Genomic DNA, 19,261 nt, shown 5'->3' on the forward strand with positions numbered 1-19,261 from the left:
ATCTTCCCTAACAGGTGGGCCCCACACTGATCCGCATGAATTAGATATGTGGTGTGCCAATGGTCCCAATGGTCCCAATGGTCCATGAGTCCCCTCCTCCTACCATGTGTGATAGATAAGTATAAGGAGACCATTGACCTCCACTCCACCCGTAGGGGATCTGGACTCACTTGAAAAATCATTTCTCGATCATGGCCGGTTACACACAGAGCAGCGTTTCAAACTTAGCTCTGGTGGCTGTGCTCTTCGCTGGAGTTGTGTATCTCTGCATCTTCTCTCCCTCGACCTCCATGCATTTCTTCCAAACCCATATGAACTGCCGATGTCCATCTACCAAACTGGAGGTAATATATCAAGCACTCTCTCTCTCTCTCTCTCTCTCCTCACTCACTTGATCTTATGTTCTTAGTTTTACTGAAACTTCAATATTTTCTAATCAGAGTGAGACAATCATGACTGGGCCAAAAGATGAGCTTCAGATGACACTTGAAAGAGCTTCAATGATGAACAAGACAGTTATAATAGCTATGGTTAACAAAGCTTATGTTGAAGGAGGAAATCTAGGAAAGACGATGCTTGAACTATTCTTGGAAGGATTCTGGTTGGGAGAAGACACTCGAGGTTTGGTGGATCATCTCTTGCTTGTCGCCATGGATCAGATAGCCTTTGACAAGTGCAAATATATGAAACTTCATTGCTATAAATTGGAAAACCGAAGGTGTGGATTTTGGAGAGGAGAAATTGTTCATGTCTGAGGAATTTATAAAGATGATGTGGAGGAGAACTCTGTTCCTTGGTGACGTTCTTAAGCGAGGATACAATTTCATCTTCACTGTGAGTAATTCTAACTTCCACCATTATTGCGTAAAGTTGCAGATTCTTTTCTTTCATTTCCGGCTGACAGGTTTGACTGTTCTGCGATTTCTTCATTAATGTGCATTGTGTTGGTGGGTGGGTCCCGTTCTCTTCACGCTGCTAACAAATTAAGAATATATCAGTTTCACAAACTCAAATGGTTTGCACTTGAGATTTTGACATCTTTCCTACGATGGTGTTTTAACTTCAATGGTGCCCATTAAGTGTAATGCCAACGATCAAGATCAAAATCTCAACTGTCTATCTCGCTTTTAATTATTAGCGAGACAGACGATCAAGATCAATCTCGATCGTTGGTAGCAAATGTTGTGCATTTATTGCCCAACATTCAAGTCAAGTCCCATGTTTATGTGATTCATAATTTTGTTTTTAATTTTACATGTCTAGGGCCATGTTTGAGGGCAATTGGTATAGGATTCAACTATATATAATATTTTAATTCAAAAAGATTCATAAGTTTATCCTAACCATTGGATTTGAATATTCTATTTGATTAAATCTTATAACTCATTAGGCACTCATTTGATCAAGCTTGTGCAATTGACTGTCTAAGCCAACAGTGCATCTGAAACGTAACCCAATCCCAAGTTGTTTTAGTCTGAGTTGGGATCAAGGAGAGAATAACACTACCCTCATACTCCTCCACTATACATTTAGGAGGAATTGATTATTTCTGGTACTGAGAAGGTGGATCCAAGGACGGAGCTACCCTGGAATGAAGTATTTTTTACCCTTTTCCCCCTTTAATTTTTGGGTAATTTGGCCTTCTTTCTAGTGTGAAATATCAACATTACCCTCTAGCCCTCTTTAATGGAGAAAATTTTGAAGGATAAAGATAATGATAGAAAGGTAATAGTGCCCCCTGTTGAATTCTGGGCCGCCGTGGATCCTTCTCTTGAATATGTAGTGGAGGAGGGTGAAAGTAGTGGTATCCTTTACTCGTGAAACTAGACTCACCTAATTTACCCTAATCTTGATGTCCTATTGATGATTTCTCATGCCTTATTATGTATCGAGCCTTCAGGCAAGACTACTAAACAAGTTCAATCATATTTGCAGGATATGGATGTAATGTGGTTGAGGAACCCATTTGGAAGGTTGAACCAAAACAAAACAGCAGATCTGCAAATTAGTTGTGATAATTTCAATGGCAATCCAGATTCAAAAGACAACTACCTCAACACAGGCTTCTACTTTGTTAGATCCAATAACAAGACCATCGCTCTATTTGATTCATGGTATGCCATGAAAGACAACTCTACAGGTTCAAAAGAGCAAGATGTTCTAATCAAGTTGATGTATATGGGAATGTTTGAACAACTGGGTCTAACAGTGAGAGCCTTGAATACCCTCTATTTTAGTGGATTTTGCAGGGACAGTAGTGATTTTAATGCAGTGACAACAGTTCATGCAACCTGTTGCCGTAGCATAAATGCCAAGGTGGTTGATCTCGTGACCACTCTTCAAGATTGGAGAAGATATAAGAGCTTAACCTATTATAACACTTCAATCATTAAATGGTCTCCTCATACTGCATGTTCTAAGTCATGGATAGATTAAATGTTTAGTGCACCTTTGCTTCTTACATTTTATTGTATTCAAGAATCTGATGTTCTTGCAACTTTGATACAAATGAAGAAAGATTAATAAACGTTTAATTTAGTTTCTCCATCTTTAGAATAATGGCGTTAGTTTTCTATGTAAAGGTGTTAAGACCAAGAAGATCTTGGATTCGCCTTCTCATCTGTGGGGTCTATGGGCTCTTATAGGTTGTCAATGCAACCATGTAAGGCCCAAACCACCACGAACCTGACCCAAGCTTAGCCCGCCTTTTTCAAAACCAAAGGACGGGTTTGAGTTACTAAATAACTGACCTTGACAGGATTGGATAAGGTTTGAGTGTAGCCCTCAAGCCAACCCATCTTGACCCAACCCAACCCTGTTAATTTAGTTAATTTAGTTAATTAGAATTATAAATAAATTGAGTTTGAATAATTATTTGATGTATTCAAATTAATATTTCAATGATTAGCTTGTTGAGAGTTCTTAACACCTTGTTGCCCCTTGCATTTTTATTTTGTTTTCATGGTTACAAAACCTTGATAGAATAGGGTTTGGATTTGAGTTCTCAAACTCTAGTAGGGTTGGATAGAATTTGGGCTTGGGGGTTTAGGTCCCTAGAATAGGATTTGGTTTACCCAACCTCTTGACACCCCTAATCCCTCAATGGGCGCCCGAACTTCAATGCTGCGCATTTAATGCGCAACATTTGTTGCTAATGATCGACATCAAATTTTGACTGAAATTTTAATTTCGATTGTCCATTTTGGAAGTGTTATAAACCGAAATGACAATCGAGATCAAAATCTCGATCGACATTTGATTTCAACAATCGGCAACACAGTAACATTGAAGCTCAACCGCTTTATGGGAGAAAGATAACCAATTTGGCTGATACAACTTGGCCAAATACAATTAATGAAAATCAACTTAGAAAACGTGTACAGCATAGATTAAATTTCAACCCTAACGTAAATTTGATTTGGTGTTGGAAGCATTGACCGTTTTGAGAATTTGGTAAGTTTTGGAAACTCGATTACCCAACAAAAAAAAGAAAGGTTTTTTTAAACTCTCTGCTTACCAATTAGTCAATCCAAAGACAGTTACAGAACTGAACCGCCAGAATCCCAAACACTAATGATTTATATTTTTGACCGATTTTCCTGCAAATTGTCAGTTTTCTCTTTTTTGATAGGAACAACCATGGACCATTCTAAAGGTAACATCTTCAATTTGATTGTAATTTCAGTTATTCTCTCTGGAGTATTCTATCTTTGCATATGGCCTCCTTCGCCTTCCTTCTTCTCCAATCCCATCTTTCCATTCCAGAATTGCAGATGCAAAGAAGCGTCACACAAAAAGGTAAATAACTCTACATCTCAGATCATTGATTTTCGAAATGGGTTTGCTTTATTTTTGTAAAATATAATCTTTTTTCTTGTTGGGTTCTTTCTATTTCCATTATCAGACTATCATGAGCATAATCAGTCCAAAAGACGAACTAACAAAAGCATTGGAGAGAGCTTCAATGGGAAATAAAACAGTGATAATTGCTATTGTGAATAAAGCTTATGTTGAGGGAGAACAGAGTCTGCAGAAATCCATGTTTGATCTGTTCTTAGAAAGTTTTTGGTTGGGAGAAGGTACACAAGGCTTGCTGGATCATCTTCTGGTTGTAGCAGTGGATCAAGTTGCTTACAAAAGGTGTAACTTTTTGAGACTTCACTGCTACAGATTGGTGACAGAAGGTGTAGATTTCACAGAGGAAGAGCTCTATATGTCTGAAGATTTCATAAAAATGATGTGGAAGAGAACCCAATTCCTTGGCAATGTTCTGAAGCGTGGTTACAACTTTATCTTCACTGTATGTTTGTAGTTAATGGCTTTTAGATAACTGAATTTATAAATTGAGAGAATTGAAGTAAGTTACTGATTCAATGTTACTGAATTCATTGCAGGATACAGATGTTATGTGGCTAAGGAATCCATTTTTGAAACTGGTCCAGAATGAAACTGATGATCTTCAAATCAGTTGTGATTTCTTCCATGGCAATCCACGTTCTGAAGCCCACCAGATTAATACAGGCTTCTACTACATAAGATCAAGCAATAAGACCATTGCTCTGTTTGAGTTATGGCATGCTATGAAGAGCAATTATCCAGGAGTGAAAGAACAAGATGTGCTAATTAAGTTGATGCACCGTGGTGTGTTCAGAGAACTAGGGTTAAGATTGAAGGTTTTGGACACTCTGTATTTCAGTGGATTCTGTGAAGATAGCAGAGATTTGAGAGCAGTGACTACTGTTCATGCTAACTGTTGTCGTGGTTTAAATGCCAAAATTGCTGATGTAGTTAATGTTCTTCAAGATTGGAGGAAATTTAAGAACTCTGCTAATCACACATTGGCCTTTAGCTGGTCACAACACTTTGCTTGTATCCATTCATGGTAGATTGTAAATATGTGGATGAGGAGACATTTGCATCCTAGTTCTGTGAAATGATGGTGAGAGGAATATATTACTTTGATTGTTTGGTGAGAAAAAGAGATAACATATTCCAAATGTTGGTGAGGAGAGGAGAAGAATGGTTTGGATTTGTATTTTGATTCACTATCACTTTGATAGTTTTCAGCTCTGGGTGTCCTGACCTTAGAAATTTATTCAGTGTGTTGGAAGGGTTTGTGTGCCCAAAAGAAAAAGTTTTGATGGCTTTTGTCCAAATAAAGGGATCTAGATCCTCTTCATCTAGCCCCTTCATGCGATCCGTGCATCCAATATTGAACCGGACGAAATCTGAACAAAGTTAATCGTAATCATCGGGTTTGAATCAAAACTTAAGTTTGGTTTTTTAAAGTATGTGTTCAAATTTGACGGTTGTGATAAAATCCGTCCACATGTCGTCCATGGATGCACGGAGGGGTTGGATTGAAAGGATCTGAATGTCTAGATAGAGACCTGGCCAAGTGGGTTTTGGCTTTATTCATTATACCATGTAGAGCCTTTGGTCACTTAATTCCATGGATGCTTGTTTTGATTTTGATTTCAAATTCGTGAATTCAGAATTGATAGAATCATAATTCACTTAAGTTAAATGTTTGGTTACTTTGATCTTGTAAATTGATTTGTCTTCGAAATTACCATGAGAATGGTAGCCAAGTAATGGCGATCAAATGTTTTTGGATAGTGATGGTCGAGGTGTTAGACTACTAAAACAATTGAACAATCTAAGGATAGATTGATGCGGGTAACAATGTTTTCTATTTTTCTTGATGATTGATGAATAATATTGTTTGTTTTGCTATTTACCAAATATATCTGAATGCCTCATTATATCATTCCGACACTGAACACAATAATGATAATCAAATGTTTTTGGACAGTGATGGTCGAGGTGTCAGGCGTAGATCCTTTGATGATAGCCGACATCAATGTATTTTCTTTGCAAATGCAAAGTCTTTTGATAATTTTTGAGCTCCATTTAAGAGAATTAGATCACCGAGGACTCTTTAATAATAAATACAAACTTAATATGAATATCTCCTCCCAAAAAAAAGAAGAAGCTTTATATGGATATCGTTTTAACTGTTCGGATTGAATGTTGGAAAACTCTGGCCCACAATTTGACCTGTGTATGAAGACTTCGCTGCAAAGACCAATGCCTCGTAGTATAAAATCAATAATTTGAATTTCTTTATATATATATATATATACCTAGCTACCCCCACTAATTTAATTTCAAATATATTTCTAAAAATTGATTAATTATTAATAAATTAATTTGTTATTCCAAGAGGGATTTTTTTTTTGGGTCAGAAGAGGAATTATAACTTTAAAGCCATATATTATAGATACGTAATTCACCAGGATTTTTCAGGAGAAAAAAATGTCACGAGGGGATTATAAGTAAAAAGAAATTGCCGGCGAGAGAAATATCGGTCGGAGCCCAGGGGTCCGAAATATCTTAAACTTCGCACACTCATTCTCTCTCTTGCTCGTGTTCTGTCTACGAGCAAACGACGCCAAAAACAAAGAAAGAAGAAAAAAGGAAAAAAAAAAAAAAACAAACAAACAAATTGAAACAGAGAAGAGAGAGGGGTTCGCTCTCTCTCTCCAATCCTTTGCAAACCCTAAAATTAAAAGTTCGTTTTTTCACTCTTCGGAATCCTAGTTTTTTTCCCTCTGTCTTTGTCCGATCATCAAGGTTTTTTTTTTAATTTCTGATTCGTGGTGTATTGTTATATAGCAGAATCATCATGCTGGGGGAAGTCGATTGAGGAATTTTATGCGATCAATACAAGAGTTGTTGAATCGCGGAGAGAAAAGGGAAGGATATGTATAGAGATCGAGGTGGAGTCGGATCGAAGTCGGAGATCGGTCCTATAGACCGTAAGCGGATCAATGATGCCTTAGACAAGGTTCTGGAGAAATCTTCTCCTTCGACTTCCAAGGGTTTGAACGGCAAGGAGAAGGATAGGTTATCTGTCCCGTCCACCTCATCTGGCAAACAGCCTCCTGATCATAGGGATACTCGTTCTGTGTCTATCCCCAAGAACAAGTGCTCTGACGGTCAGTTTTTTCTTTAGTTTGATTTGTTTCTCTTATATATTTTTTCATGAAAAATTTGTTAACTCGCCTTCTGTCCTGGTCTAATTGAGTAAGTATATATTTATTTTTTAATGAGGAATCTGTTGTTTCGATCAGTGTAAGAGGTACTTTGGCTGCTGAGATTTGAAATTTGTTATTCACTTTTTGTATATGTCGGAAGAATTCAACATTGGTTAGGCATTCGGTTTTTCTTCTGTTATTTGATGAAACTTGTTAGTACTACTTGAACGGTAAAGACCTGGAGAATGGCTGCATTCTTAAATCACAGAATATAATTTTCGGCTGTTGCAATGGAAACTTTAACTATCGTTCACAGTTATGAGATTATTTGCGGCAGAAAATCTCTGCCTACAGCAGTTAGAAACCAATACTTGGGATGGATTCAAAATAGTTTGGACTTGGAAGTACTGGGTTTGTAACGGATTCAGTTGGGTGGTATGAGAGATTAGTAGTGCTGGTTAACAATTTGACTGGAAATAAAACTAATTTAAAATTTTTAATAGGCTATGTAGAATTAGGTAGCTAAAGAAGACTTGATGTGAGTGGAATAATGAGGATTCTGTGAACGTGAGAATGGTGGGATAGCAGTTGGGCTTCTACTGGATGCTCTTAAATCAGTTCTTTGGTTTCTCCAAACTATTGTTACCATCTTCCTGTATTTCTCAGTTATGAAGTTAGGGTTTTTGTGTATGAGCATTGGCTATTGCAACCATTGGTTGCCGGCTCAAAGCTTGGAAATAGCCTTTCTACGAAGCAGGGTTAAGGTTGCGTTACTTGCTCCTTTCTGGCCCTGCATTAGCAGGAGCCTCGTGCACTAAAATGCTCTTTTTGTGAGGTCGGTGTTATGTGTGAGTTATAAACAACTTCTTATAATAAACAATACATTTTTTTTGGGGCTGTGTGTAGAAAGCTCCACTTTTATTGGTGAGAATTATCATTTGATACATTTGTATTTGCTCAGCCATTCATGGGAAACTTAACAGGTACCTAATTATTGTGTTATTATTATCCTTTTTATGGTTAAGGAAAAGTTCTGTTGTCATTACCTTCTTTGGTTGATCGTATCTTTTTCTAGTTTCCCTTCTCTTACTGCTTCAAAATGCTTTCAGTCATCTTGATGTTTTAGCTACTTCCAGTTGTAGCCTAACTTATATTTTTTTTATTGGTCTGATGGCTTTTCTCTTTGTTGATCCTTATGTTTCTCAATCTCAACTGCAGCTCCCCTCCCTCCCTCCCCCCCCAAGGCCCATCCCTTGCTTGTTTGCTGATGGAGTTTCTTCTTTGTTCCTCCGCCTTAATCAAATTCCACTCTTCAAACCATGGTGGACATGAAAGGAATTCTGCGCTTGCTGAGCCCAGCCCCTACCTGCCTTTCCCTTGTGTGGTTTGGTATTTGTAATGAACAAGCATAAAAAAAGAAGACAGAATACCCACTCTTTTTCATTTCATTGCCTAAGAGAAAAATATATCTAGCTTTATATTGTTGCTGCAAAAATGACAAAGGATTGTGTATATAATCGGGTGAGTAAGTGTGCTTCGATCAATTATAAAATACATGAATAAGAAGCATATCGGATGAATGACCAATCTTACTATACAACTATTTGGAGATCAGAGCCTGCCACCTCAGTGATAGTCCCCCCTCCATCTTCTACATAACTAAAATATGGTGAAGAACTTGTGGAAATGTAGTTCCATGCAATTGCAGTCTGTGGAGTCCGTGGTTCTGTGATTCTTTATCTTTGAATTTTGTGATTTAAATTAGTCCCTATACCATCCTTGTGAGTCAAATCATGTTATCGTGCTAAGTAGCTAGTTGAGTGACAGGTTTCCAGTACAGATCCTTCATGTATATTCTTCTGCTAGTTTGCTCTGCTAGTTTGCTTATGAAGTTCTTGTTTGTTGTGTTAAACAGAGGAATCTGAAACGGACAGTGAAGAGTCTGATGTTAGTGGCTCCGATGGTGATGATACATCTTGGATCTCGTGGTTTTGCAATTTGCGAGGGAATGAATTCTTCTGTGAAGTCGATGATGAGTACATCCAAGATGATTTTAACCTTTGTGGGTTAAGTAGTCAAGTTCCCATACTACGATTATGCACTTGATTTAATTTTGGATGTTGAATCTTCTCATGGTAAGTATTGTTATTTTGTTGTGAATCTTTCTTTCTATTATTTTTTAGTGAATCTTTCTTTCAATTATTTTGTTGTGAATCTTTCTTTCAACTTACTACTTTGTCAAGATATATTCTAAAGGCAAAGCAGCAAAATTATTAACTTGAATAATATGTGTATTATGGTGGCATTTTTTGCATATATGTAGGTCCAATGCCCCACTTTTCTGACCCTGAAAATCCTCTTCAAAAATAACAACAGCAGTCCCAAACAGTCTCATAAATTGATTGAGTCCCTGAAAGTGTTGCCAGATGTATGGCAAGGCTTAAGTTTGGTTGCGTTATTAATTACATTTTTGTGAAGGGCAGATGCCTTGGTATCCAGCCATATTGTAGAACCAGTTCCCCACTAGACTACTGGGAACTAATTCTATTGTAGGATCTTTGAGAGCTACCAACAGTACATGTGAACCAGTTTACTTGAGGAAATAACAAATCACTCAAACAGTTGGTGGATGACAGGGTATCTTAACTTTTCAAACCTCTAGAAAGGCCCTACATTACCAGGCCGGTACTGGACCATCAGCTGACAGGGAGTAGGTTAATGACCAAGAAAATCACAAATTCCAGAATAACTGTTTGAGATTTAGCGATGAACAATTCTGATGGGCCTGGCCTTCCGGTTAAAGGTAGTCCTTGTTGAGGGTATAACTCCTCAGAGTAGCAGCCTAATCTAAGGGCCGAATGAGATCCATGATGGGGACTCAGAAAATTTGAAATCTGATAGAAAACTTACTATGGAGTGGACTCTGGAAGTTTGAGACTGAGATGGGAACTCAATGGTATCAACTTACCGATCCAATTTATCAGGTTAATTACTGTTAACGGGAGGGTCCTAGATGGGTATTCCACTGTTACAGTCTGCACTGGAATGAGTTGCTTGATCTGGAGTTACAGGTCTGTGGAATTGTTTGCAGAAATATTCAACATCAGGAAGACACTAGGATGGGAACTTGTTATTCAAGTTTTGTCTCCTCTAGAAGTCAACTAGTTGGCTTTCAAGGGTGTGAGTGATAATGCCAGCAGGTATGCAAGAGCTTTGAATGCCCTCTCAGGTGGAGGACAAACCACAGAACAATAAGATGGACCATGTGGAATGATTGACGGAGAAGAGGAAGAAGAGGGGTCTTTTTTTTCTTTGGGGGGGGGGGGATTATGACCAAGGCCTCTCATCGATGGCTTGACCTGTTTCTCATCTCATTCTACTCTACTTCAGTCATGGTTGTAAACCAACTTTTCTTGATTCATCAAATCATCGATTTTGTGAATACTACACATTCCATAGTTGATTCATCAAATTGTCAATTTTGTCAACATTTTTTCATCTTAGAAAGTAACTATAAAGTTAATATAGATAATTAACAAAAGAGAAAGAGTGTTAAAATCAGCAACTGCTACTGTTACATGTGTAGCTATGCTATAGTTAGAGCTGTGGCGATGAATCTTGGAGAGTCTTTGAGATCTGTAGAATGAAAATAAAATAAAATTATATGATGTATAATTGTAGTCACACAGATGATGGATACCGATATGATGTAAATTGGGAAATGATAGGTACCACAAACTAAATATTTTTAGATATCTGGGGTCAATCATAACAATGGTGTTATAGAGGATTATTTTTCTCATTCTATAAAGAATTAATTTGGATTGATGGAGTTGAGAGGTGCAGCCAGAGTCTTGTGTGACCGGCATTTTCCTTTTAAGCTTAAAGGAGAATTCGATATGATTGTTATCCGCCCTGCTTTGATGTTTGGGATACAATGTTGGGCATTGTGTAGTAGAGGTAGGGATATTGAAATGGCTGTGCAGAAAGACTTGAAGGATAAAGTAACTTATGAAATATTAGAGCTGACCTGGGAATTGCCTTGAGCAGTGACAAGCTCTGAGGAAGTCTTTTGAGGCAGAATGTTCATGTATAATGAAGGGTCAGGGACACCCGTGATATGATGCTGGTTGAAGGGGCTAAAATGACCATAGGATATGTTGCTACGAAAATCTCGTATAGTCTATGATCTCAAATAGAGCCTTTTGGAGTGAAAGAATCCATGTAGCAGACCCTTCAATTCAATACCTTATCTATACATCCTTATAAGGAAGCAAAACTCTTTTTGAATAGATATCCACTCCCTTAAGGGAACATAAAAAACTGAAAATACTATCAAACATGGTAGAAGATCTCACTCTCGAGAGAGATCTCACCACCTTGAAAGAGAGATCTTGACCATCTTGGTGAGATCTCGGTCGTGATATACAATTTTTTGGCGTCAACTCGGTGGCCCATCTCGGTGGGTTTTAGGGTCCCAATTGGGTTGAAGCTTGGTATGTAGCTTATTTAAAGGCCTTTTGAACACGTTGGTGGCCTTAGATTTGTTAGAAACAACCCTATGTATGACTTATAAGTCTACCCTATAGTGTGAAACTGAAATGTAGTAGGATTAGGGAATGCAATGTTATACAACATGTAATATAGGAACCTTTAAGGCATATAAATGAAAAGCAAGTATATCAAAGGCATCAACTGACTTAAATGTTATCAAAATTCCATCCATATGAGTATCACAATCTCAATTTTCAAGAATAAAATAATTATACAACCATTAGAAGTTCTATATAAGTCATTAAATCATAAATTCATAAGACAAATAGAGAATGATTGATCTTCCTTGTTGTAGATGTGCTAAGAGTAGTTGCAAGTGAAAATTCAGCCAAAATCCACAAAAAAGGTAAAAATTGAGAGTTCCAGTGAGATCCAGGGCGAGATATGGTGAGATATGGCGAGATCTCGAGTGAGATATGGCGAGATCTCGAGCGAGATATCCCAACTCTTTGCTCTCGCCCTCCATCTCGTCTCACCAAGGTGAAAAAAACGAGATATCTCGCGAGATCTCGCCGAGATCTCCCACCATGCTATCAAATAAGGAAACTGAAATCAGGTTCTCAAATAGGAAAATTCCTATCAAATATAATTCAATTACAAGAATATCTCCATATTACTAGATGCGGACATATTGGTCCAGTCATGATACTGCCACGATCCTACTCCTGTATGCCCTATACTGACCACTTTGACTCTGAGGCACCAAGTCATCATTTGAGAAAAGCCTCAAATTGAAAAGCCTTCTCTACTGATTATTCATGTCTTTAATGGTTGAGTCTCCTGATTATACTGCCATGGTGTAAATGTGTAATACAGATGCACCACCATGTGGACTCTTCATCACAGAAGTCACTGATGCTCCAATGTTCATTTCTGTGTGCTGTCTGGCAGCCAAACAGAATATTGTTTTGTTGACGCTTGAAATAACAAGCTTCCTCTCTTTGTGTTTTTTGAATACTCAGAGATGTTTTCTCCTGAAAACTATTGATTAAGAGGCATGTGGGATTTGGATTAGCATAATGTTTGTCTGCAGTAGGTGCCTAAAAATTGCATGTAGAGTGGTCTTCTGCTTGCTGATTAACTGAAACTATGATTTTATCAAAGGACATCTCTCATGTATCCCTACTTCATCTGAGATATCCGGTTGAAATTTTTTTTATACCACTGTGAGCTAAAATTTTATGGTGAATGCTAGCCTCCACATTCACCGCATAAGATGCTAGGGCAGAGATTAATAAATCTAGTTGGAGGGTGGGAAGTGATCTCTTGCACATTATATACTCACTCTTACTGGATACATTACGCTTTTGGCTGCAGCTAATAAATTTTCAAATTCTGTACCATTACAGATTGTTTAGGATGAAGCATTGATGTATTGTGCATTTTATGTAATGTTTACCCTTTTCTCATGAATATATGTATAAAATTTTTGGGTTTCCTGCACTGCATTTTGAAACCTGTTTGGAACATGTCTTGGTCTTATCTGCAGTTTGTTTTCCCTCTTTTCGAGAAAAAAATATCCACCTGTTTTTGTTGGAGAGTTGTGCATGAGAAATCATTGTTGTACTTAAATTTACAGGTGATATGTTCACTGAGGAACAAAATGAATTGGTTGAATCTGCGGCGGAGATGCTTTATGGGCTGATTCATGTTCGGTACATATTAACTAGCAAAGGAATGGCTGCTATGGTGAGAGCTTTTCTGAAATCAATACTCATTTTTGTGTAGTGTCATAATTTTTTATTTCGTACTGGCTAAAGGTTTGCTTCTGGAAAAATCTGCAGTTGGAGAAATACAAGACCTATGACTTTGGGAGATGCCCAAGAGTGTACTGCTGTGGACAACCCTGTCTTCCTGTTGGTCAATCAGATATTGCTCGATCAAGTACTGTGAAGATCTACTGTCCAAAATGTGAAGATATCTATTACCCACGGTCAAAATACCAAGGCAGTATCCTTCTCTATATATTATATTTGTCCTGCATGCATAAAGTGATGAACTAGCAACTATAACAAAGCTGTCTTTTTGTTTATTTTGGTTAATGGAAGCATGATCAGAGTCCATGTGGGAGTTGATTTTCATCTCCCTCCACTTGATTTGCCATTTGTCTGCCACCCCATTAGCTGGCACTGTTTCCCCTGGAAAAAGATGCCATATGAGTCTGCATCCATTGTATTGAATTTGCTGACTCACTCTTTATACAACCTGTTCCCCTTGTCTGCATCTGGAATATATGCATTAAACCTATAGCACTTAAGTGTGTGGGTGAGGAATGCATCGTACTAAGAAATATTACAGGGTGATTTCAACTTATTGATAAAATGATCATTAGTTTTTTGGACCTTCTTCATGTAATTCTGATTTCCTGTATGATACAAATCTGGAAATTCTGGGTAAACGGGTTTCTGCTCTGGTTATTGTTTTAAAGACTATTCTTTATGTTCTGGGGAAAAGTCTCTGAGGCTACAGTGGCAGCTTGCTCCCCAGCACTCTCCTCTTTCCTACCCATTATTAAAGTGCTGCAAGTGTGCCCTGATGGGCGTGCTCTCCCATTAAGCTAGCTCAAATAACCCCATCTTTGTTGACCACGGATTCCCCTGGTGCATATGTAAACGTAGTGCAACACATCATCCTTCTTCAGTACATTTTTATTCTTCAGTACACGCTAGTTTGATTAACTGCATTTGCATCTTCACTTTTGAGTAATTGCCGCGTGAATATCTTGTTTCCTTCACTGTATGTAGACATTGATGGAGCTTATTTTGGAACTACGTTTCCTCACCTGTTTTTGATGACCTATGGGCACCTTAAGCCACAAAAGCCATCGCAGGGCTATGTTCCAAGAATTTTCGGCTTCAAAATCCACAAGCCATGACCCTGTCATCATTTTCAAATGCTGCCTGTTGCTGATACTTCTGGTGGGAAGTAATGGTTATTGTAGCCAAGGTAGAGTTCAGAAGACCCAAGATATTTACAAGTGGTTTTTCCTTGTCGTTTATATCCAGAAGAAAAAAGAAAATACTTGAAAGCGATTTGACTATTATTTCTTTCAATTTAGCCATGTATTCAGTGAGCATATTGTAATGCTTTTTCATTGTGAAGAGGATTTCAAGTCCTTGTATTGTGGTTTCTTCTTTTTTCTATTTATAATATCACTTTGATGGTTGAGTTCAGAGAGTCGTTCGATTCCTAGAAGCTGCTTCTCATGTTGTACATTGTGCTTCTCTTTACTTTTCATTCTTCTTGTACTGTATTATGGGTTGACAAAGCATTTGAATCTTCACTTGTTCTACTTCGATTGATCTTACCTTGCCAAAGTAGAAATTTCACCTGAAAGTCTAGTGGGGACTATTGAAACAACTCATTTTAAGTAGTACCAAAGACACGACTCAATTTCATATTTTCCTCATTTTTGGCTTCTCATTCACTTACCTTCGGGCTGTGTTAACAGTGACATTCTATGTACAAAGATAATTAGGTCCCACTTAGGTGAGGAGATGGGGAGTGTTTTGTCTTGTTTCCATTTTGAAGCATGTTGGGAGCAAGTTTCAAAATGTTGCCAAGACAGAAGGGGTGTCAGTGGCTGTTGACACCACCGAAATCCCAAAATATCGGCGACATTTCTCCGACATCTAAATGGGGTGGGAGTCAGGAATCGGCACTATGGGAGACAGATGGTTCAAAGGCCAAAGAGTGGGAGAGAGGTTAGAGGGTGTAGAGAGATGGAGGGAGAAAGAGACTAGAGTTGCAGCAGAGGCATTTCTGTTCACAGTGGAAAGAGGATTTTGATGGTGGGACTGGGGGAGAGAGCAGGAAAGAGATTAGAGCCCGTAGAGAGACAAAGAAAGAGAAACTTGAGATTAGGCGTTTCTGTTGTCGGAGTTGGAGATCCTTGTCGACATCAACGACATCATCGTCATCTTGTCAAGGAAAATCTGAGTGATCATATGATTTAGATCTCTGCAGTGGTGACATATTTGTCAAAGACCAAGGGGATCCGAAACAAAGGACATCTCTACTGAAGCTGGTCAAAACACCCATCCAAACACTCAGTTCTGGCATCCAACAGCACCAGCAGAACTCAATTGCTAGTAGAAAAATCTTCAATTTTTGCTGATTTTTTGCCGGTTTGGTGAAAAGTAGGCGATTTTTCGGCAACTTTTGGTATCCATTGTTTCATTGGTTGGTTTTGTGTCGCCTTTGAGCGACGTGGCAACATTTTGCGACATAATATCGCCAATATAATATACCATGGTTGGGAGATGTCTTTGAAAGCTAGATTACTTCATTCTGAAGTGAAACAACAAACCTTAGAGAGAAAGAGAAGAGAGAAAGAAGATGAGGACATAGACGTGTGTTATGGAACGCCATGAAAAGGCATAGTTTGGATAAGAACAAAACAGAAATACTTACAGGTGTGACTGATCTGGTGCCTTATCCCAATAGCCGAGGCCATTATTTTATTTTTATTTTTTAAGTATTCAATTTTTTTTTTTAAATCGATCTCCTAATTCAAAGGAGGTTCGATTCGAAGTCTTGATGTTGGATTCATATGAATTATGAATCATTAAATACTCTTTCGACAGATATATTTATTATATATCATTGAGACAAATCATTTTATTCGAATATATTCATCAAAGTTATGATTAATTGTTGATAAGGAGGCCAACATGTGATGCTGATTGATGTACCTATATCCATAAGTAGATAACAAATAGACTTTACTTGAGCCTTACACAGGACTGTCAAGCTAATCATTTTGATTGGTTAGATCGAAATCTTGATTGAAATTTTCATCTAAACCATTAAAATAAATGGTTGAGATTTCAACCTTTCTTGATGGTTCATGCATATTTAATGTGTACGACTCAAGCAATTTCGATAACAAACAAAGTCTAGTCCTCGATGATGGCTATATTGAATCATTGATACGGACTTGAAGCTGTTCTATCTATGAAAGCTGACTCGTATGCATGTCATGAGCCTTATCGGTCACTTCAATTTCAGGTCCTGAAAAGGGTTCTAAGTAATGGCTCTCTTCTTCCATGGCTGAAGCTTGTAAAAAGCAATGAAGCTTTTTAACTTTACTACTCATTAAAGGTGAACTTGAGATTTAACATGAAAAGGGTTGATGAGATTGCTTTTTTTTCTTCTTCTTTTGTTTTGCCAACTCTGGTTTTCAAGGCTTTGCCCTAATCAGGTGTTTAACCCTAGTCGCACACCTAACTGTGGTGGGTTAGTCTTCCAATGGGGATTTTTTGAATCTATAAGGTTTCAATACTGGAACCTTGTTTAAGGGGACCAAGCTACTTACCACTTGGACCAACCCCGTTGGTTTGATGAGATTGCTCTACTTGCAGTCAAAATCCATTCTATCAAAATGACCTGGGTTTCATGTGGGTCCAACCATTTATTCCACTGAAGTGATTATCATTTATGAAAGGAGCTTTCAATTAATTAATGATGTATTTTTATGGAACCAGCTCTTTTAAATTATCTTAAACTCTTGGAAGTAATTACCATTAAACTTCCAAGTTGGGATATAAAACAAGTTTAGTTGCAGATTTTGAATGTGGTCCAAAGCATCTTCTGCTTTAAGAGATGGGCTTTTTTGGAGATTTGCAGAGTAAGTGGCTGGCACGTGATGCATTGAAGAAACAGAGATAAAGAAAAAGGAACAACTAGAATATTCTCACTTCTTACTGTTCTTGACATGTATTACTATCAGAAAAGAAAGAAGCTCTTTTAGATCATTATTTTTGTGTTCAAACAAAATTAAAAAGTGTTTTTCCGGTAATTTTGGGTGCAGAGGAATTTCTGGGCAAGGAAGTTACAACTTACAAGACCCCATTTTTCTGCGGTCTTCCAATCCTGGTGATCTTAGTGCCACGTGGCACTAATCAATATATACACGTGGAGAAATAGGTTTAGGGTAAGTAACCTGAGAACCATTTCTGAACGGGTCTTTTGTTGTACGCAGGTGAAGTGAGATGCGGTGTAGAGTTTTTCAAGAAAGGGAAACATGGTCAGGCTTCTTTAAATACCCTCCCTTCTGCTCTAAATTACGATAATACCTCTTTTCATTTTTTTTTCACACAAATGTTTATTTTATCATAATCAAATGGACCAAACGAAATTGAGTGTGGATCATTTCTCCTCGAAGGCAAATATTTTATAATAAATTGCATCACCTTAATCCCGTGGTTCTCTCGTAATTCATGGTGAACAGTCGTAAGGGGAGACAATTTGGACTTAAAGAATTTGGAGTCACAATGCAAAGGTGCGGAAAAACGAGTGTGGATCATCTCCCTTGACGGACGACTGCGTTATAGCCACAAATTATGTGGGGTCCACAAATAAAAAATAATAAAAAATTTAAAAAATAAACCCCATCATCCCAATCTTATGGACCCTCTCATAATTTATGGTCAACAACCGTTGGAGGAGCCCAAGAGGAAGATGATCCGGACTCAAAAAAAAAAACGAAGCTTTGAAAATATTCTCTTTTCCACACAAACACGGCGCTTTAATATATAATTTTAAGAAAATTACAAGAACAACTTCAAATTTGCACTCCTTTTTCCATTTGCAAAGTTTTTATTTTTATTTTATTGATTTTGATTTAAGTATCAGTGACGATTCAATCATTCGTCTGTATCAGTTAGATTAACAATGGAGTAGGTAGGTGATGTCCTCAAATTTTCTTCCTTCTTAGTTGAATTTTGTGACATACATTTATGGGAAGGGTCCTTAAGCAAATAGTCAAATGTTTTAATCTTATAAGTTGAATGGTGACCCTTTAAGAAAATTAAATAAAAACATTCAACTTAGAATGATTCATTAGGTCAAAGTATTATTCAAAGGCAAGCAATAGGAAAATATGGACATGTAGAATTTATTTAAAGCTGAATCATGTTGACTCAATTTAATTAGTTAAGTATAATTGATAAAAGACCAACACTTTCATGCAAGAGATTAAAGTTTTAATCTTCTTGAGCTAAGGATAAAGTTCTCTCCATATTAATTATATAAAAACTCTCTTAATAGAGTAGGAGTAGTCGAGGTGCGCGTAAACTGATCCAAATAAACTTTAGATTTCAAAAAAAAAAAAATCATTTTAGTTTAAGGCATTTATATAAGAGGATAATAAAAGATCAATATACGAGTATCATACACGTATTTTGTTCGATTGATCTTGCACAAGAGTTTATTTTATTCATACTTCTTTAGGTGTGTAATAATTTTTAATAATAAAAGTAATTTTTTAATAAGGTAAAATTAAATCATTACGTATGTATATTCGAAATCATATAAGAAAATGGAATCTTTTTTCATAAATTATAATGACAAATCATTATCAATTGCTTGTTAGAAACCTTACCTAGAGAACACATAAATAAATAGATAAATAAATAAGAAACTCATGTAATCAAGTGATAATGTAGAGTTTTTAATATGCCTATAGGAGTCACCTTAGAAGCTCAATCAATTGAAAATCAAATTTTTATGAAAAGAATATAAGTCCAAAATTTGCTTAGTCCTTAGGTCTTTGATGAATCACTTGTAAACCAATGTTAAACGTGGTTTGACTTTAGGGTCCGTAGGCCACCTCCAAAGACTAAGTCAGTTAAGGAATTGATCACAACGCTCTAGCGAGTTGCAGA

The 19,261-nt window shown here is 37.2% G+C and overlaps 3 protein-coding genes across 3 annotated transcripts; all 3 read left to right on the forward strand.

Annotated features, from left to right (window-relative positions):
* Window positions 1-166: 166 nt before the first annotated feature.
* Window positions 167-2,531, forward strand: LOC149013145 (uncharacterized protein At1g28695-like). The gene is given in 4 exon segments (XM_089159643.1): window positions 167-344; window positions 441-712; window positions 714-834; window positions 1,936-2,531. Coding segments are annotated over 4 exon segments (1,047 nt in total). The 5' UTR covers window positions 167-191; the 3' UTR covers window positions 2,437-2,531.
* Window positions 2,532-3,639: 1,108 nt separating this feature from the next.
* Window positions 3,640-4,966, forward strand: LOC149013146 (uncharacterized protein At1g28695-like). The gene is made up of 3 exons (XM_089159453.1): window positions 3,640-3,798; window positions 3,905-4,300; window positions 4,395-4,966. Exons 1-3 carry the CDS (start codon window positions 3,640-3,642, stop codon window positions 4,884-4,886), a joined length of 1,047 nt encoding a protein of 348 aa, XP_089015579.1. The 3' UTR covers window positions 4,887-4,966.
* A 1,393-nt stretch (window positions 4,967-6,359) lies between these two features.
* LOC149013147 (casein kinase II subunit beta-1-like) lies at window positions 6,360-14,901 on the forward strand. The gene is given in 7 exon segments (XM_089158609.1): window positions 6,360-6,574; window positions 6,682-7,001; window positions 8,956-9,122; window positions 9,124-9,175; window positions 13,174-13,283; window positions 13,379-13,544; window positions 14,339-14,901. Coding segments are annotated over 6 exon segments (861 nt in total). The 5' UTR covers window positions 6,360-6,574; window positions 6,682-6,766; the 3' UTR covers window positions 14,470-14,901.
* The last annotated feature ends 4,360 nt before the right edge of the window (window positions 14,902-19,261 follow it).

This window comes from Hakea prostrata, chromosome 6 (genome assembly GCF_041222555.1).
Source record: "Hakea prostrata isolate BN-2017 chromosome 6, UWA_Hpros_2, whole genome shotgun sequence".
In the NCBI taxonomy this organism is placed as follows: Eukaryota; Viridiplantae; Streptophyta; class Magnoliopsida; order Proteales; family Proteaceae; genus Hakea; species Hakea prostrata.

Excerpts from the sequence above, each read along its gene's own strand:
- LOC149013146 (XM_089159453.1), top strand. The coding sequence starts at position 3,640 with ATGGACCATTCTAAAGGTAACATCTTCAATTTGATTGTAATTTCAGTT. Across the intron at positions 3,799-3,904 it reads AAGAAGCGTCACACAAAAAG|ACTATCATGAGCATAATCAG; the intron begins GTAAATAACTCT and ends TTCCATTATCAG. Across the intron at positions 4,301-4,394 it reads GTTACAACTTTATCTTCACT|GATACAGATGTTATGTGGCT; the intron begins GTATGTTTGTAG and ends AATTCATTGCAG.